The sequence below is a fragment of the Garra rufa genome, chromosome 5, assembly GCF_049309525.1.
Source record: "Garra rufa chromosome 5, GarRuf1.0, whole genome shotgun sequence".
Classification (NCBI taxonomy): Eukaryota; Metazoa; Chordata; class Actinopteri; order Cypriniformes; family Cyprinidae; genus Garra; species Garra rufa.
The window spans coordinates 10,746,626-10,768,242 of NC_133365.1; the positions used below are offsets into that span (position 1 = coordinate 10,746,626).

Sequence of the window (21,617 nt, forward strand, 5' to 3'; positions counted from 1 at the left end):
ACGTGTTTATTTGTCATGTGTCGAAAAACCCTCCGGGCCATGAAGCAGAACCGTACTGAATATTGATTGCTTTGTTATGCAATCAAAAATTACGTTGAGACTTTTGCATCACGGAACATGATGTAAATCGCTTAATGGGTCGATAAGGCCTGGAAAGTTAGCACATAAACATCAAAGTCCATTATTAAATAGATATTCTCATTTACAAATCACTACTACTTCTGAACTTCAAATGTGCTGGGACATTTTTATATACAGTTACTGTAAAATAATCTACATTTTTCATATTCGCAAAGATAAAATAAGCAAGCGTCAAACATGACATCAGCACAAACATATTTGGCTCAGATGCAGAGGTACTTGAGCTCGAGGAAAAGTCACTAAAAATACTACAACTCTGCTTGAGCTGCACAAACTGAGGTGCCAGTCGCCCGCTGAGGTTAACCTTTGAAAACCTCATCAGTGGCGTTCACAGTCACAGGTGGTTATTACCTTCAGGAGCTCAAATACGTGACCTCACCAGCGCTTCTAAAACAAGGAACATCTCACCTTCCTGCCAAACCACGAAGCCTTCTGCACTTCTAAAGGTAAATATTACCAATGGTTTCACACCATCCTCTGGGATGCCCCAGCTAGGCTGATTCTGCTCAGACTTTAGACTGAGACAGTGGTTATGGTTTCAGTCAAATACAGCAACGAGTACATCTGGGATTCAGAAACAGTTCCCTTCTTCTGTCTGTCCTCCTCTGCTGTGCCGCCCACAGCACTAACAGCAGCCTCCGGTCAACGGGTCTATTGTTGCGGCACACACTGTACACTGCTTCTGTTGGCTTCGGGGTCTGAGGTTCCTTGGAAGAAAGGCTGGCATGTTGGAGATGCAAATGGCGGAAGAGTTTCGTTTAACTCACACTGTTTGAACACATGGGTGCACCGAGGGGTCAGTTTAGAAGTCTGTGTCCCAACCCGACATTTCATCCGGAGGGATTTCTTCTTCTGGAGGATAGCTGTCAAAGTGACTGTGGTCAGTTGGTCCCTTCACCTGGAGAAAACGGGAAAGAGAAAACAAGATAATGTTTTGATACACTACTCTTCAATCAGAATACTTTTATTCAGCAAGGATGCATTAAATTGACTAGAAGTGATGAGTAAGACTTTTACATTGTTACAAAAAAGGTTCAAAATATTGTTCTTTGAAACTTTCAATTCATTAAAGAATCCTGAACAAGTGTTTAATGGTTTCCACAATTAAACTCATATTAGCATATTAGAATAATTTCTGAAGGATAATGTGATACTGAAGACTGGGGTAATGGGTGCTGGAAATTCAGGTTACATTTTAAAATTACTTAAATTGTAATAAGTTCACATTATTACTGTTTCTACCTTATTTTAATCAACCAGTTAAAAATAAATAAAAAAATATTTTTTATAAAATTGTTATACATTAATATACATACATATGTTTATATATGCTATTAAACACTACCAGTCAAAAAGAATTGGACAGTAAGATTTTTGATGTGTTTAATTTTTTTTATCTAAAGTACAGCAAAAAAATGTACTATTTACAATTTATTCCTGTGATCAAAGCTAAATTTTTAGCATCATTACTCCAGTCACATGATCCCTCAGAAATCATTCTAATATTTAGATTTCCTACTCGAAAAACATTTATTATTATTATGTTGAGTAGAATTTTTTCAGGTTTCTTTGATGAATAGAAAGTTCAGAAGAACAGCATTTATCTAAAATTTAATCTTTTGTAACATTATAAATGTTTTAATCATCACTTTTGATCAATTTAAAGCATCCTTACTAAATAAAAGTATTCATTTCTATAATCCCCCCCTCCCAAAAAAAGTATACTGACTCAAAGCTTTTGAATGCTACAGTGTATAATGTTACAAAAGCTTTTTATTTCAGATAAATGCTGATCTTTAAATCTTTCTATTAATCAAAGAATCCTGAAAAAAAATACTCAACTGTTTTAAATATTGATAATAATAATAAAAATAGTTCTTGAACACCAAATCGGCATATTAGAATGATTTCTGAAGGATTGTGTGACACTGACTACTGGAGTAATGATGCTAAAATGTAGCTTTGATCACAGGAATAAATTACATTTTAAAATACATTCAAATAGAAAACAGTTATTTTAAATAGCAAAAATATTTCACAATAGTACTGCTTTTGCTGTATTTTGGATCAAATAAATGCAGGCTTTGTGAGCACAAAAGACTTCTTTAAAAATCTTACTGTCCAAAACCTTTTGACTGGTAGGGAACATGTCATTTTAGGACACAATCCTCTAAAATAAACTCTGTCCAAGTAATGTAGTTGTGTGTCTTACCTCTCTTTTAAGTGGTGATATCAGATTTCTGGATTTCAGACCACTCCAGCTGAATCCTGTAAACCATCTGAACAGCACAAAACAACATTGTGAATTAAATCACCATTATCAAATGTATTTAAGTGACAATGACACAGTTATTAAAATTAGTGTTTATGGATGCCCAGCTTTCACAATGCTAAATGCAAATGAAAAACCAAGCACACTGTGGTTTTTAAAACATGAGAAATCTTAAAATCTGGAATTTCTAGAATGAAAGACAAAAAAAGTACAATATATGTGGTAATATGAGCGTTCTGACCAATATTTTGTGTTAGGGATTCATATGTCACACGTATGAGATATTTCAAATAAGATTTTGAGGACATTCTTTAGTCAAACAGCATGAGACTGTGACTGTTGTACTCTCACCTGTGTTTTTTAATATCAGTTATTCCATTCTTCAAATTCCCCAGTCGCTCTGAAGGGTTTTGTCTTCATGATAAAAGAGGACAGCAAAGTCGTATTACAATATATAGCAGTGAGGCCTGAACCGTTTCAGAAAACAGGTCAAAGACAAGAATGAATTAAAGGATTAGTTTTCTTCCATTACAAAAAAAAAATTCGGATAATTTACACACCCCCATGTCATCCAAGATGTTCATGTCTTTCTTTCTTCAGTCATAAAGAACGCATTACATAATCACATTGAAAAGGTTACGCATGGTTAGTTCTTCGTCTGTGTACTTCGGTTCAAAAAGTCAGGGTAGGGCGAAAAACTCTCATTTTCTCCTCCAACTTCGAAATAGTTCAACATCATTGTTTTACCTTATTTTGTAAGGACCATTTGACTTTCTTTGCACGTCTGCTTTGTAAACACTGGGTCGGTAATTCCACCTTTGTCACACGTGACCATTTTCAACATCACTACGTAGTTCTTGACTTCACTTGTTCACTACGAGTGAAGTCAAGCTAGTGCAAAACGAGCATTTGTGGTTATAAGTATATAAACTGTAATTTTTGTAGAAAATGGCTGGTCGTTTTGCTAGATAAGAAGATGTACTGAAATTTGGACCTTGGACCCACTGATTCCCATTGAAGGAATGTTTTCCTTAAAGGGGTCATCAGATGCCCATTTTCCACAAGTTCATATGATTCTTTAGGGTCTTAATGAAAAGTCTATAATATACTTTGGTTAATAATTCTCAATAGTAGTGTAAAAAAAACACCCTTTTACCTTGTCAAAATCAGCTCTGCAAAAAATCAACTCATTTTATTGCATGGTCCTTTAAATGCAAATGAGCTCTGCTCGCCCCGCCCCTCTCTGATGTGGGATTATGAGCCGTAATGTTTACTTTAGCCGCATTTATTACATCCAACTTTAGCCGCATTTATTACATCCAACAACAGAACATTATCATTATTACATCCAACAACAGAACACCTCAATCGCTCAATCAGAGTCTTCCTCTGCACCTGAGTCTCACAACGGCGATTGGAGTCGGACTGTTTCAGCTCAGTGAGGGCGGGTCTAAGGTAAGGCGCTCATGTCAATCAACTATTGTAGGAGTGGCCTCTGTTGGTGTGCCGTTCACATTGACAAGAAGCTGAGAATGACCTGATTTTAAGAAGGGGATATTACTTTTAAAGATTTAAAAAACACAACTAGGTGGATTTTTATCATTGTAGGGTGGTTGTGTACACAAACAGCCAACACACATTAATGTTCAAACAACATGTAAAATTGAGTTATGCATCCGATGACCCCTTTAAAAACCTTAATTCCTTTGCAATTGAAGAAAGAAAGGCATGAACATCTTGAATGACATGGGGGTGAGTAAATAATGAGGAAATTCTTATTCTGGAAGTGAACTAATCTTTTAAGAATGATTCATGATCATACCTGCACAGCTTTCGAATCAGGTCACCTGGCCTCTTGGTGATCTTTTTAGGGAAGTCCATCTTCTCAATTCCTTTCAGAATGAATGTGTATATAATCATCTGATCTGAGCCAGTGAAGGGGGGGCTTCAGGAATAAAAATGAGATCACATGTGTTTCATTATGATACTCACAGCAAATCTTTCATAAGCATCTGTATTATGAAATAAGACAAACCTTCCTGTGAGAAGTTCAAAGATCAGGATTCCAAGAGACCAGAAGTCCACACTGAGACCGTGACCTTTATTGAGAATGATCTCAGGTGCAACATACTCTGGAGTCCCGCAGAATGTCCAAGTCTTTTGGCCACACTTGAGCTTCTTAGCAAAGCCAAAATCCACCTGAGAAAAGATGCTTGGAATTGATATCGCTGCGCTGAGTTTACTGAGTGAGGTTTGCTGACTAAGCAGAGAAGCTTACCAGCTTGACGTATCCATCCGTGTCCAGCATGAGATTCTCAGGCTTCAGGTCTCTGTATATGATGCCATTGTTGTGGAGGTAGTCAAAAGCCTCTGTTACACAGCCCACACAGAACTTGGCAGTGTACTCATCAAAACTCCCCCTGTATCAAAACAGAGACAAGTTTAGCATATGCATGAAACCAATAAAGTAGACACTGACCACATGAAATGGAGCTAACCTGTCTCTAAGAAGACTCCAGATCTCTCCACCCAAACACGCCTCCAACAGCATGTACACATACTTGTTGTCTTTGAAAGTGCAGTACATTCTAAGAGCAAAAACCAAAAGATTGGATTATTTGTTCTCTTTAAAAGCAACAGTGAAGTTCCAAACTTGCAAGACTAAACAGGCATTACTAGATAAACATACTTCACAACGAACGGCGAGTTTGTCTCAAGCAAAATCCTCCTCTCAGAGTAAATGTGCTCTTCCTGTCTGTTGTCAACGATGTGCCGTTTCTTGATGCATTTCAGAGCAAACGTCACATTCTCATTCTTCACTTTCACCTAGAGCAAAATTGGCGTCATTATTGCTTGTATATAATAAATTCTGTTGGAATGTTTTAAATCATAAAGAGGAAGTGTGATTATTGTGAACATGCTTCTGACCAGTTCAACTCTGCCAAAGCCTCCAACTCCCAGCGTGGCGATAACCTCGAGACAGCTGAAGGGTATGGTGGATGCAAAGTTGCTCTCTCTCTCTTTCAGCTCTATCATATCATGTGACACTGGCGTGGTGGGAGGAGTGCAGCTTCCTGACCTCCTGAAAGAATAAGTAAGGATATTCAGAGCTGGAGTACTAATAGTACTAAAGTAAGTAATGTAATTAGTTACTTTTTGTAATATTTGCAATATTGTAATGCATTACTTTTAAAAGTAACTTTCCCCAACACTGTACACAGTTTGTGCAATGTTACAGCAAAATGGAGTGGCAAAGAGTCACACTGCCGAAAGAAGCTACTTACTTAGCATTTCTTTTCTTATCGTCCCGTGCTAAATTGTCAACATAGCTCTGGAGGTACTTTTTAAGCTCATCGAAGGTTCCGACAGTCTGACTGAAGGTTCTAAAAACAGAGTGTTGTTACTGTCACTGAGTACAAAAAATCATAATCAAGTGAATGATGATGATCTTGAAGTGGGAACTCACTCTCGATCGATGACGAGGCATTCCACACCGTCCTCCTCTGCGATTATATTTGCAGATCTGACATCATCGCTGTGGTTTGACAAAGCAGAAACACATCAAGTGCATTAGACATAAACTGAGCTAAAAATGGCTCCTAAAATGACAGTTCTATGGATTCGTTTGTAATAATACTCTGTTAAGTCATATACACGTCGACAAGACAAAGTTGCTCTCTGTTACAGCAGTAATTCTAAAAGTCCTCATACGCCAAAAGGTTATTGAAAAAGGATTAAAGCGGGGAAATGAGAACTGAGCTAGGGATTGAAGAAGGACAGCACCTGATTAGGGCCTTCTCGCCAAAATAATCCCCTTTTCCCAAGGTGTTGATGATCTGAGGCTCTTCATGATCCTGTGTGCTCTGTGTGACTTTAATCTGAGCAACACAGACAGACAGAGGTTACGTTTCAATGTGTACAAATCATTTCAGCTTAAGAGAACAACTGTATGTCTTATGATATGGATTTATGGTCCAAATCTATTTTTAATTTTATAGAGATTTCATGTGTTCACATATGTAATCAATAATATCAATACTGAAGAAATAGAGTTAGTTCACTGAATTCTGATTTATTCCCAATCCTGTAAAATGATCCAGAAAACTACAGTGACCCTCTTGACCTTTCCGATAGCCAGTTTTTGGTGGTCGGCACTAATGGCCTTTATTCCCAACACGCTCTCGGACATGGTGGCGACAGACTGACGAGAACCATCATTTCCGGTAATTAAATTCTCTCCCCCTCAGTAAAACATCTTCCTTCCCCCCCCCATCTTGAGCGACAGTGGAGCAGAAATCAACAGGGGATCCGAGGCTGACTAGCTCATGCTAAACAGTTCCTGTTGCTTCCCAGTGGAGAGTCCTGTCTCTTAACCCCTTCAGTGTCGAATTACTGATTTATCTGAATGCGTTCGACCTCCCACAGACCCAGATCAGGATTAGTGGGGTGGAAAAATGGTGCCTCGAGTGGGTTAAATCACTTCTTTTTTTTTTTTTTTTTTGGTGGTTTAGCATTTAATCCTGTGAGTACATAGCATAACCTCTTTACTGAGCAGTAAGGCCGCGATCACATCGAACGCGTTTTTGCAGTTGGAGGCGCCTCTTTTGAATGGTTTTCTGTTGGCAGTGAGCGTTCTGCGCGCCGCTTATGCGCACCGGGCGCCTCGCGTTTTCGCCGCCTGCTGCGCCTCGCATTTTTGCAGAAGCGCTCTGAGCGCCTGAAGTTGAAAAAAAATCAACTCTGAGCGGAAAAACGCCCGACGTCATTCGCGTTCTTTTCCATTGTCCAATCGAATGAATGGAGAGGCGGGCCTTCTGTTGTGGTGATGAAAGTTTACAGTTGCTTAAAAAGTCCGGAGACTGCAAGAAATAGAGGAGAAACCTTTGGTGTCTGTCGTGGGTAACCCGGAGCTGTATTATTTAGGGTTTCTGCTAATATGACAGTTTACTTAACAGCAAAAAAACTAAGATTTTAGAGCGCTTGCGCTATAATCCTTTGATTTGACTGACAGGACAGCTGTTTTGGTCGTTGCTTAGCAACATAAAAAAACCGCAGCACACTGCTCTTTTATTAAAAGTCACCAAACAAGGCAGTGCTGTGCGCCTCGCGTTTTTAGAACTAAAAGACGCGTTCGGTGTGATCAGGGCCTAAGGCCGCGATCACACCGAACGCGTTTTAGCAGTTGGAGGCGCCTCTTTTGAATGGTTTTCTGTTGGCAGTGAGCGTTCTCCGCGCTGCTTATGCGCACCGGGCGCCTCGCGTTTTCGCCGCCTGCTGCGCCTCGCGTTTTTGCAGGAGCGCTCTGAGCGCCTGAAGTTGAAAAAAAATCAACTCTGAGCGGAAAAACGCCCAACGTCATTCGCGTTCTTTTCCATTGTCCAATCAAATGAACAGAGAGGCGGGCCTTCTGTTGTGGTGACGAAAGTTTACCGTTGCTTAAAAAGTCCGGAGACTGCAGAAAAGGAGGAGAAACCTTTGGTGTCTATCGTGGGTAACCCGGAGCTGTATTATTTAGGGTTTCTGCTAATATGACAGTTTACTTAACAGCAAAAAACTAAGATTTTAGAGCGCTCGCGCTATAATCCTTTGATTTGACTGACAGGACAGCTGTTTTGGTCATTGCTTAGCAACATAAAAAAACCGCAGCACACTGCTCTTTTATTAAAAGTCACCAAAAAAGGCAGTGCTGTGCGCCTCGCGTTTTTAGAACTAAAAGACGCGTTCGGTGTGATCGGGGCCTAATAAATACTTTAGAATATTCAGTGGGCCTCATATAGGGCTATTCACTTTATTCTTACTAAATGTTTCTGGGAAGGAGGAAATCAATAAAGATCATACTGGAAAGGCAAGTCAACCTCCATCGTGAATATATTCATACCTCCCCATGGAATGAGAAATAATTTAGTGTTAAGCATAATACAATAAATGCACACAACCAAGCTATGACAAAACAAATTATGATGATAATATATTCCAAATTACCTTTCCGTTGGCGATTATGTAAAAGGTGTTTCCTTCTTCTCCCTCCCGGATGATGTAGTCACCTTTATTATAATACTCCTGATCAGGAAACACAAGACAAAACTCATTTAGCTATTGATTTTATCATCAAGCCAGTGCTGTCATATTCCCGGAGAGATCTCCCCCAGGGAGACAACAGGAAGGCCGCCATGTCTGCTTCCACAGTGATATAAGTAGATACATTTCCTTCACTTACTGCTTACGTACTTCTCAAATCTCCTGAAATTTCCTGGACTGCTGACATTCACTTTATTAATTATTAAATAGCACCTATTTTGCAAAATTCACTTTTACATGTTGTTTGAACATAAATGTGTGTCAGCAGTGTAAGTACACAACCACCCTATAATGATAAAAATCCACTCGCTCCAATTTTTTAAATCCCCATAAATCACAAGCAGTATCTTAAAACAAGCCGTTTGCAGAATCTTTAAAATGTGATGTCACATTGTACAGACTCCGTCCACGACTGTTGATGCTACAGCATTTAAAAGCACTATTCAAGTAAAAAATGTCTTCTTATTAGAGTGTTTTCACAGCGCGCCATCAATCGGCGGCACTAAATGTAAACAATGCCACTGAAACGAATGAAACTCTTATATTTTGCTTATTATTATTGCTGAAAATGGTCAGTTATTGTCATGTTTTGGGCTGTACTAATTTGATGGACCGGGAAAAAACATTTGGAGTACTATAGACTGCCAAAAGTTATAACAAATCAAGGGGAATAGTGCAAAAAACAGACTGAGGAATAAAAGGTGTTTGTGGTTGGCCAAACTGAACCAGGATTTCCAGGGCAAGAATCTTGATAACATTTGTGTTTGTTCTTATCATTTCCAGTCAGGTAGGTGAAATATTAGTCTAATATCCTTATTAATACTGCTGTGCTGGTATGTATCTTTGCGACCTATTACTTTTAGTTTTTTTTTTCCTTTCCTGCTTACTAAGTCCTTCTCTATATGATTTAGCATGTTTTTTTTTTCCATGATTTAGACAGCATAAATTATCAGAACCATGTATTCAGTATTGTATGTTATGCTGCTGTCACTTAATACACAGATCTAATATAAGCATGCATTTTCTTTCCCATCTGTTTACCTTCACAAACATAACCAACTGGGTTTTTGTAACTTATATCTGCTTTTAACATAAACTAGAGTGTATTTGACCGTTTAGGCGCAATAAGACATGAAAGAGAACTTAGTTTAGTACTCACATGCCGTGTGACAGCCGCTTTCTGTGCACGTACTTCAGATGTGTGTGCTCAGAAAAATGTATATCAGAAATTTAAACTGATATGGCTTTAAAGCGCATAATTTCAGCACAATAGACTTGATAATTAAAACCAAACAGATATTTTTTAGAAGAGTATCTGAGGTACGAGCTGCAAAGGCACAGTCCTTTTCTGGAAAAGAAGGTAGGGAGCAGCAGCTTATTTGCATTTAAAGAGCCATGCACCAAAACAGCGTGTTTCTGCTTCCACTCAAAATATGCATTTTCAAAATTATATAATATCTGTGGGTATCTGTGTGTTTTGAGCTGAGACTTCATGTAAAAAGTGATAATAGGTGCCTTTTAAAACAGTTCAACTTCTTTATAATAAATAACAACAATATAATTTTAGAGGCATTTTAGAACTGGCTTCAATAGAACAAGCCAAAATTTCATTTGATTACTTTTGCTGCTTAGAGCTTGAGAACTCTGCCTGAACTGGTATTTCTCCAATTCAATAGGAGACCAAGAATGTTTTCAAGTGATTTGCAAAAATAATGTTCTATTTGAAAACTGAGATCAAATCTTGTTTAGAATGTTTCAAATTAGATTGAAATTAGTCAGAGACATTCCTAGACAGTCTTCATTTCTCGGGTCTATGTTCTCAACTGATTTCCATCCCCTCTTCCGTTTCATTAGAGAAGCTTCTCCGAAGGTCTCAAAACATTTGTCTGCTCCTAGCGTCACGTCTGCATTCCTTTCCTCACTGTTTAATGATAGAGTTCCACATTATCTGCATGTTTCAGTCCAAAACATCTGGGCCACTATTGGGTTACACTGCTTCCTTACCCCTAGAGAGGGGAATATAATCAACTCCATCGCAGTGATTGAATAACGACATTCTCCCATTCGACCCCAGGGGCCGACAATCGAGAAGAATGTCCTTGATGTTTTTTCAGCATGGAAGAACACAAGGAGGCTTATTTGACGTTGAGTTGACAAAGCCCACACTCTTTTAGAAAAACTCACTTTGGCCCCTCATGGTGAAATGGAATAAATCAGTCAGCAGCCTGTACTGGCTGCTACAAACATCTTTAACAAATCACTCGTCCCCTCGATTGGACTGAACACTTCGCTCAGCCTTAGCCAAATAAGTATGGTAACAATATACTGGGTCAGAGTGATGAAAGATGTAATACCAACACCGTTTTGTCACTTTGGATCTAGACATTTAAAAACAAGTGTTCACTACAGATGGATATATTGGATCTGATAGGGCTGGTTAGTTTTTTTAATGTTAAAAAGTTTTACTTACCACCTCTAAGCAGTCCACAATCTTAGTTAGTTTGTCCCCAGGTAGACTGGCAAGAAGTGAAACACTAAAAATAAAATTAAATAAATGTTAGAACAGTGGCATGAGACAATTTTTGTTATTTGTGCATTTATCTCAGCATTAAATTTCAATCCAGTGTCTGTTGTTGAAAAAAAAAAAAGTATTGGTTTATTTTTTTATTTTGATCTATGAATGTCATATGACTAAACTAATACAAGCAATTTAAGACTTCCCCTTTAGACTCAATAAAGTGATGGTTAAGGAGAACATTTGTGTTTATTTAATCTCATATGATTACATAAGATAATACCTTTCAATCTTTTCTTATTAGAATGTCTTCAAGAGCGCTCAAATTGAATTATTGTATTTTCCTCCTTTCATGTTTGCTATTTAAACTGATAGTTATATAAGCAAGGTCACAGAGGTCACTTCAACCAGACCGTGAAGCCCATCAAACTGAGCTTCATTATCAATAGCATGGCTAATGCCTCCAAAAACATCGCAGCTTTGTTTGATCTCCACAACGTTTCATGCAAAAAAACACTCTTTGATGTTTTCTGGTTCAGCTAATGCTTGGCTACACATTATGTGGTAGGACACCACAGTAAACAGCGGGAGGGATGAGCAGTTTGGATTACCTCCTCAGGAAGTTGCGGTATTGCTCGTGTCGAGCCTCGGCAGTCATCCGCATGATGTTGTGAAAGACTTCTCGATCGAGGGCCCATGTCTTCACATTGCTGGCAGCTGCGAGCATAACAAAACAGCAGGTAAGGGAAATACAAGAAGCTTCCTCCTTCCTCGCTGAGTGGCATCCATTTAAACTTCAGTGGTTCAGTAACCAGGAAACAACAGCTGCTTCTAATAGGGCCATTAGGAAGTGATTAAATTTTATCGCGGTGACTTGGTAGAGAAAGAAAAAGTATAATATATTTTGAGGATGAATCTAGCTACAATGTATGTGCAATTAACATTCTCTCTAACCGTTATTTAGTTTTTTGTAATATTAAGACTCTTAATGGTCCCATTAAGAATTAAGCACTGAAAGATTTATAATTTAACAAAACTGGGAATGAAAGATATTATAAGAACAAGCATTTGACATCTGGCCACACAGGCAAACAAACAGAATTACTGACAAACCAATAAGATTAAGCCTACAATACAAAACAATGGTGTTTTAGTTCTGAGTGGTGTTTATTTGATAGCCTGTGGCTACATGAGGCCAATCCATGGTCACAGCATGAACTAAACACACAAAGAGCCACCATGTAGGGACAATTTGAATTCTCTATTAACCAATTATATAACATATTTGTTTGCAACAGCTCAAACACAACCATTGAGAGAGACGGAATGAAACACAAAGCAAATACTTCACCTTTAACCGTGGCAGTCCTGGTGCAATTGTACAAGATGGCTAATTCACCAAATGTGGTCCAGACTGCTATCGATGTGAGCAGTTTGCTGTGCTGATAGACATCTAGTTTGCCATCTATAAGAGAAAACAGCATGTAAACACAAATTATTTCTTGCATTTAGGTGGATTTACACCTTAACCCTTAAATGCATACCTCGGGATGTCATTTACTACCCTCTCCCTTCTTCATTTATTCAAGTTTGACATCAACTTTCTTAGTATTCCTCAATCCATTATAAACAATAAAACAAGAAAAAAATGTATAAAAGAATTTCTGTTTTCTGATCATTTTTTTGTAAAAAGTGTATAGGGTCGCTAGAGACCAGAGGTAATAGTGTAAGTATACTTTTTGTGCGCAAAAATATGTAAATATCTGATGACTCAATACGTGCAATTCACCTTTTTCCTCAAGGTGGCACTGTTTGATAGACAATAATGACGTGATGTTTCACTCATAATTATCACAGGCATAAAGCAAAAGAATATCATCAGCAAAAATGTATTTGGTTTGACTGGCTTTACTGCAGAGCAATTACTAAATGCAATAAAATATAAATGTCACTGTCATTTGATGGTGGATGTGGTGAATAAGCTGTCAGCGATCAAAATAATGATTTTGAAGTCATTGAAAACGATAGTTTTGCAAATATGAGCCAGATTCTGAATGTACTATGGAAGTGCGCTCTGAGGATGACAGCGATCGTAAAATCATCCGCTCAAATTAAGCCTTTCTAAGTTTCAAAAGGTAACGAAATATGCTTTATTTTATTATTCCATAATTGTTCTTAAAATATCAAAAGCGTTTTTTGCTATTGTAGTAGTTAGAGATCCATCCGTTCTGGATATATATGTAATAATGATTGGCGAAACAGTCATGCATTTAAGGGTTAATTAACTTTTTGTCCTATTGATAAAAAAGAAAACAATTGTGATTTACAGTGCATATGTAACTAATGCACATGCACAGATTGTGACTAAAACAGTCTTAAAGGGGACATCGGATGCTCGTTTTCCACAAGTTATTATGATTCTTTAGTGTCTTCATGAAATCTCTGCAACATACTTTGGCTCAAATTCCTCAGTGGTTGTGTGGTATAAAACATCACCCTTTTTACCTCGTCAAAAACAGTTCTGTTCACAGCAACCCGTTTCAGTGCATAACTCTTTAAATGACAATGAGCTACTGCTCACCCCAACCTTCACTTTTCATTTTTGTGTATTTGGTGGCACGTTACCATCAAAAACAAAGCTAATCCACTGCGTCCTCTGTGGCTCTGATGTTGGGAGAAAATTAAGACTCTTATGTTCACTTTTACATCCAACTACAAAACACCTGCATTGCTTACGAGACATTGTTGTTGCTATAACTGCTCAAGTGCTGGACAGAGTACAACTGGCTAAAGAGCACAAATATGCTAATATGGGACAGTCCGTCAGCGGTCGTGGGCGGGCCTGAGCAGTATGATGTCATTAAAATAAAAACAGCTTGATAATTGAGACTGCTTAGATTTCTGGGGATTAAAAAAAGGATTGAATGGATTTTTTTTTTATCATAGTAGGGTGGTTGTGTCCACACACTGCAAAGATTATAATGGAATAACACATTCAATTATTCGATTTGTACCTGCAAGCACAAACAGGTGGTTTCCCGGCTCTCCTTGTTTAATGACGCATTCTCCATGCTGGTATGTCCTCTCATACATGCATTCCACCATGTCTTTGACCTGCTGCACTTCCAGTCTTCTCAGATACTGGTTCTTATTCAAAGCATCTGTCAGGAGCTTCTTTACACTGTTAGAAACACATTTGTCATAAGAAAATGTACAAAAGAATACTGTTTTGCTTAAAACTGTGATACCAAAATGTTGTCAAATTATTCAAGATGGACTAATTAGACAGTTCACGCTACAAAGCATACCAGTTGTTTCATTTCTAGTGTTAGTTTAGAGACAAGATAATGAATCTCAGCATGGTGTTTTGCTGGCAGATTAGGCCAACTTAAGCTTCCCAACATAATGAGCATCTACGCAGAAGCTTAGCATATGAAAAACACAGACTAATTACTGACGTGAAAATCTATTTTAGCCCTTTGAGGACGCTTGATGCAATAATGAATATTCCTGTTCAAAAACACACAAATACAGTATATATACATAACATGACCTGCTAAGGCAAACCACGTTTAAGGCCAAAAAAGGTAGTAAGGACATCGATAAAATAGTCCATGTGACATCTAAAGTTATGTAGCTAAGAGAATATTTTTTGTGTGCAAAGAAAACGTAAGTATTCTCATAGTTTCATACAATTAAGGTTGAACCACTGATGTCACTTGAACTATTTTAACGATGTCTTTACTACCTTTCCTGGCGTTGAACATGTCAGATGCATTGCTGTCTCTGCAGCATCAGAAAGCCCTCGGATATGATCAAAAATATCTTAATTTTTGTTCCCGAAGATGAATGAAGGTCTTACATATTCGGAAGGACATAAAAGCAAGTAAATAATGTCAGAATTTTTATTTTAATGTTATTTTAATTTTATTTAAGCTCTCACCTTTGCTCTTTCCAGACTCGTGCACTCTCAAAATAGAACTTCGGTATACCGCTGGAATCATACGTTCGGGATGAAGGTTCTGCGGAAACTCCAGCTTTTGCTCCTTTCCTCCTGTTGAGGGTATCTCTGAGCAGGCCAGTGAGACACTGACTGACCTTTTCCTTGATAGGTGATGGCAGGAGATCTAACTCCCCTTGAGTCTTCAGTGTATCCTGAAGCTTGTTGAGTTGGAGACACTTGTTCCTCAAAGCGTCAGAGATCTCTGAGATGGTCTGTCTCTGCTGGGCCAGCTGCTCCTCTAGATGTTTGATCTGAAGCTCCTTGGCATTCAGGTCTTCATCCTTCTTCTTCAGTTGAGTCTCTAATTCTTCCACTCTGACTCGGAGAGCTTGAGAAACTGAGCTTGATTCTCCATTGTTTTTGGATTTGGCAGAGCCACTGACCTGCTTAAGAGGGTTCAGCTTCATCGACCCGTTTCCCATTTTGGCACTTTATTCTACAGTGAAAGATGATCAAGATCAATTTGATGCGGGATGACATCAGACAATATACAGTTGAAGCCAAAAGTTTACATACACCTTGCAGAATCTGCAAAATGTTAATTATTTTACCAACATAAGAGGGAGCATGCAAAATGCATGTTTTTTTTATTTAGTACTGACCTGAATAAGATATTTCACATAAAATATGTTTACATATAGTCCAAAAGAGAAAATAATAGTTGAATTTATAAAAATGACCCCATTCAAGAGTTTACATACACTGTCCTGAACAGTTAAATTGCCTGCTGTTCTTTAGAAAAGTCCTTCAGGTCCCACAGATTCTTTGGTTTTTCAGCATTTTTGTGCATTTGAACCCTTTCCACTGACTGTATGATTTTTAGATAATCTTTTTACACTGAGGACAATTGAGGGACTCATATTCAACTATTACAGAAGGTTCAAATGCTCTAGAAGGAAACATGATGCATTAAGAGCCAGGGGGTGAAAACTTTTGAACGGAATGAGGATTTGCACATTTTTCTTATTTTGCCTATCATAAATTTAAATATCACATTTTTTTCCATTTAGTACTACCCTTCAGAATCTACAAAAAAAAAATACTTCCATGTTCCCCAGAAGACAAAATAAGTCAAATTTACCAATCTTCAAATTCAAAAAAAGACTTTTAATTTACTGTAATAGTTGCATATGAGTCCCTCAGTGTGAAAAGATGGATCTCAAAATCATACAGTCATTGTTGGAAAGAGTTCAAATACACAAAAATGCTGAAAAGCCAAAGAATTTGTTGGACCTGAAGGACTTTTTGAAGAACAGCGGATGACTCACCTAGACTGGGCTTACTTATTTATTTTTAAGAAAAATCCCCATTTTTGGGACAGTAGAGTGAATAAATGGGAAAATAAAGTAACTTGTGTTTTGTAATGTGTTACTTGAAAAAAGTAATCTGATTACGTAACTCATGTTACTTGTAATTCTTTACCCCCAACGTCGATTCTGCATGGGATATCAGAGACACCATATATACAACAATAGGCCTATATTAGTGCAACAATTTTAAATAGAGGACTATTTTGTAGAAAAACAAAAGAATATTTGCCTTCTTTGTTTACATTAGGTTCAGTGAATTTTGTAAAATATTTGCGTTATTTCGATTTATTTATTTACACATATATTGAGAAGGACACAGTTACAACCAAAGCTTGAGGATTAAAAATGTGTGTGATGGCACATGGTGTATTAATTTTAATAATGAACCTGAACCTGCCATTTAGTCCCTGTTCCAAAACAGATTTCTTGATAAATAATATAAATAATGCTGCTGGTTTTTCTGGGCGTGTGCTGATCTTGTGTTGTCACATTTGATGCTGGCATTTGTCCCCTACAGAACGCAACTTTGATGGTAAAGGTTAGAGGATCCTCCCAAGCCTTTCATCTACCTGTCATGTATCTCATTATGAGGGGCTTAGACAGTGGCATAAAACTCAGAATGGTCATCCATATTTTCATATTTCAGATAAAGAGAGAGAGAGAGAGTGCGTTTTACTAGAGATCAGTTGGTCCCAGTGATTTAGAGCTAATCAATAATTTAGAGGCACAGTAATACCGGATGGCACCAGCACCCTGTGAGTATGCAGTATGCTCTTTCCTGGACTATCTGGTGATGTCATTCTCTGTTGCCTTTCATTGATGGAAAAAAATGAAATAAGATGTTTTGTAATTCACTCCGGGTTACAAACACACAATGGACACTGGACACTCCCACCACAGAGAAAAATGTTTGAGCACAATCACAGTATTTACAGCACAAGAGCTCATGACTACATCTCCATACATAAACTTTGTTAAACAGCATGCACAACTCAATATGACTGCTGTTATATTTGATCTAATCGGATGTTGAATTCACAGAATATTTGATTAGCTTTATGCCCTTACATCCATGAGAGATTTATTTTATTTAATTTAGACAGGATGTTTTCAGTAGGTAAATACAGTATTCAAGGTATTCAATCCGTTCACTTGCTACACATAGCTAAAACATAGCTAAACATAAAAATACATACAATTATAAATAACAGTCTAATCAACACACTTCATAAAGTTTTTTTAACAGTGAATGACAAAAATATAAAATTTTAAATGGCACTGAACTGCAGTTTATATAGCGCTGTTTTACGAGACCTACTGACGTTACACCTGTTCCTCCTTTTTTTATCTTTTAGCTAAACGTTACTCAGAAGCATAAAGTTTTTCCATTGTTTTAAATTACATGAAAGACCTTACCGTTCTCGTGTACAGGAACTCTTCTTCGACGGTTGAAAGACAGTGTTGTGTGTTTGAGGCAGCAGCCCCCGTCAACGGCACCGTTCACACGCCCCACATATACACACACACACACACACACACACACACACACACACACACACACACACACACACACACACACACACACACACACACACACACACACACACATATATGTAGACTGGCAGCATGTGTCATTTCTCCACAATAACTACACTCAGACCCTTTAGCAGTCATGTTGTCTTTATATGGCAAGCCGTTTTAGCCTAAAATATACTAAGCGTTACTCGTCGTAATTGCATTTTTACTAGTAACAATTCAATTAGAGAGCTCTATAATTCAGTTCCTACTAGCAACAATGCCAATTAAAGAGCTCTCTATATCAATTTTTACTAGTTACAATGCCAATTAGAGAGCTGTCTAATTCAATTCCTACTAGTAACAATTCCAATTACAGAGCTCTACAAATTATTTTTACTTGTGGTATGTCTCCATTGACTTCCATTCATTTTTAATTACAACATAATTTTTACTAGTAACAATTACAATTAGAGTGCTCTCTAAATAATTTTACTAGTAATAATTCTAATTAAAGAGCTCTCTAATTCGGTTTTTACTAGTAACAATAATGATTAGAGCTCTCTAATTCAATTACGGAGCTCTGCAATTAAACATATCTTTAATGTGTTTTTTTACTAGTAAAAATTGAATTGTCGAGCTCTGTAATTGTAATTCTTACTAGTAATAATTGAATAAGATAGGAATAGGAATTATTTCTAATAAAAACTGAATTAGAGAGCTCTTTAATTTGAATTATTACTAGTAAATATTGATTTAGAGAGCTCTCTAATTGTAATTGTTACTAGTAAGAGGTCAACAGTAGAGCCCTCTAATTGAAATTCCTACTAGTTAAATTCTGTTGTAGAGCTCTGTAATTAAAAATGAATGTAAGTCAATGGAGACATATGACTAGTAAAAAATATTTTGTAGAGCTCTGTAATTGGAAATGTTACTAGTAAGAATTGAATTAGAGAGCGCTCTAATTGGCATTGTTACTAGTATGGATGAAATTATAGAGTTATCTTATTCAATCCTTACTAGTAAAAATGCAATTACGACGAGTAACACTTAGTATATTTTAGGCTAAAACGGCTTGCCATAGTCTTCATGGCAGAGGGATATTTTATTGATCTCTCTCGCTCGCTCGCTCTCTCTCGCTCTCTCTTTCGTTCATTTATTTGTTGATATGTCTACTTTAGTACCTATAGGCTATGTATAGGCTGTTTTCTGTAATGAATTAATTAAAATGTTATTGTTTTAATGCCACATGCTATAAATGTTTTAATTTTGTAGACAAGATCTGTTAGACAAAATTATTTTTCTCGCTACTTATTTATTTATTTATTTATTTATTTATACTAATATTCTTTTTAAGGCGAGACACTGCAGGTGATTGGGGGGGACTAATAGTTATCACCTTACCCAGTTGATTGATTACATTGATAATTGCAAACATTTTTTGTATTACAAGTTTTCTAAAATGTTAGGTTTAAATATGCAAATGAGGCATTATTTAATGAAATATGTGCTATTTGCATACATTTCTAGGACAAAAAAATCTAAAGATCATGTCAGTTTTATTTATTAATTTTTTTTGACAAATTTGAGTCAAAGGTTTTAACAGAGGAAATTTTGTGTATAAGATTTATGGCTCAGTGTAGGAGAAAAAAAATATATTTTGAGAAAACTGCCTTTAAAAATATGCATTGTAATTGAAATCTATTGACATAAATAAATAAAGTGCTATAAAACAAACAGTTAACAGTATTTTTTGGATGTTTTCTTTCCACTAGTCTGAAACCAAAAAGGCCCAAATCTCAAATTTGATAGGTACATGAAATAACAGCAGTGTCTCCTCCCCTTAAAGGCAGATTCTGTTGTGACAACTCACCCCGAGTTCACAGTGCTATTACAGCAATCCCAGAGTCAGCTGAATTGATTTAATTGCATTTACGTGAATCAGAGTCAGTGACTTACATCAGACTGGCTGAAGCCTCTGGCAACTGAAATGACTAATATATAATTCAAAGCTGTCATTAATGTGAACTGTACATCACATTCAGCAAATACAACAGTGAGAGATCCACAGAACCACAGCAGCAGGACAATCAAATAAACTGAAATTAGTTTGTTTTAGAAAGTCCTCTATTTAATATATGTAGTTGGCTAATCATATGTGACACTGCACCACAAAACCGGGTGTATTTGTAGCAATATGGGTCAAAATTATTATTTTGTTCTTTAATCAGATATTAAGTAAAGATCATGTTCTATAAAGATAGTTTGTAAATTTCCTAACGTAAATATCCCAAAACTTAATTTTTGATTAGTAATATGCAATGCTAAGAACTTAATTTGGACAACTTTCTCAGTATTTTTTTTTTTTTTTTTTTTTTTTTTTTTGCACCTTCAGATTCCAGAATTACAAATACTTGTATCTCGGCCAAATATTGTTCTTGTCCTCAGATTATGTATAATGTAAAAAATTTACCCTTATTACTGATTTTGTGGTCCAAGGTCAGATAAAGACATTATTATATATTATTATTATTATATATTTATACGGTTGTTGTTGTTGTTGTTGTTGTTGTTTTGATAGGTGATCAGTAGATGGAGACAGAGGCTCATTTTTTTTCTCATAGTAACGTGGACCATCTTCAAAACAGTGAAATACTTCATTGTTTTTAAACATTGTCATTACAGTTATTACAATTTATGTAAATGTACTGCTTATGCTACAAAAATACTTTTACAAAAGTAAAGTACTTTTAAATCAAACACCATCAAAAAATTGTTCTTGTTCTTTTTTTTTTTTTTTTTAAATTTTTGCAGTGCCCTCATCTTTATAACATAGGCTGCACAGCATCACTTTGTGCTATTCACCTTCTGCTATATGAAGAAGAAGACTGACAGCTCTACCTCTAATACCAGCCTGATGTTCCTACATGGACTGCAGGAATCTCAGGCTTGATAAATTAACATTTCCAGCTCAACCTAACCAAGCAATTCATTTCAACATCACTTTTCAGCAGAACTCATCGACAAGAACACCACCCAGGTCAATCAGTAACTTTGGAGGACTGTTTGAAGAGATGAACTTCACAGACTATACACTATACAATGTAAAGCTCTACACTATCTACTATCTGTTGCTGATTTATATGTTTAGATTTATTCATTTCTCATTCAAAAGGTTTCAAGTAAATTAAAAATGTTAATTGATCAAGGGTGACAGTTTTTATTCCAAATAAATAACTTGATATTCATCAAATAATCTTGAAAAAAGTCTAAAAGTTTTCACAGAATTAGGCAGCACTGTTTTCAACAATGATATTAATAATAATTTAAAAAATGCTTTGTCTTCACAGGTAAAAATTGATTACATTTTAAAATATATAAATTATATATTACAATAATAAATAGTTGTTTTAAGTTGTAATAATAGTACATTATTATTTACACACCATCAGTCAAAAATAGGATTTTAATGTTTTAAGGAAGTCTATTCTGCTCACCTAGTCTCCATTTATTTGATCCAAAGAACAGCAGAAACAGTAAAATTCAGATTTTTTTTTTTTACTTTGTAATGTATTTATATTCAATATATAAATGTATTTTACTCCCATGATTTCAAAGCTGAATTTTTAGCATCATTACTCCAGTCACATGATGCTGCTCAAAAAAATTATTGTTGAAAACAGCTGAGGAACATTTTTTTTTCTTTTTTTTTTTTTGATTAATAAAAAGTTCAGAAGAACAGCATTTATCTGAAATAGAAATCTTTTGTAGCATTATAAACGT

General features: G+C 36.5%; 1 protein-coding gene across 1 annotated transcript; it reads right to left on the reverse strand.

The window, feature by feature from the left end:
• Position 1: 1 nt before the first annotated feature.
• Positions 2-17,839, reverse strand: prkg2 (protein kinase cGMP-dependent 2). The gene is made up of 19 exons (XM_073839640.1): positions 17,736-17,839; positions 14,950-15,445; positions 14,021-14,187; positions 12,358-12,471; positions 11,618-11,723; positions 10,962-11,025; positions 8,396-8,473; positions 6,197-6,291; positions 5,880-5,948; positions 5,698-5,796; positions 5,342-5,495; positions 5,103-5,239; positions 4,912-5,001; positions 4,692-4,833; positions 4,449-4,612; positions 4,236-4,358; positions 2,765-2,827; positions 2,354-2,420; positions 2-1,039 (listed from the first exon to the last, which is right to left on the reverse strand). Exons 2-19 carry the CDS (start codon positions 15,429-15,431, stop codon positions 944-946), a joined length of 2,310 nt encoding a protein of 769 aa, XP_073695741.1. The 5' UTR covers positions 15,432-15,445; positions 17,736-17,839; the 3' UTR covers positions 2-943.
• Positions 17,840-21,617: the final 3,778 nt, after the last annotated feature.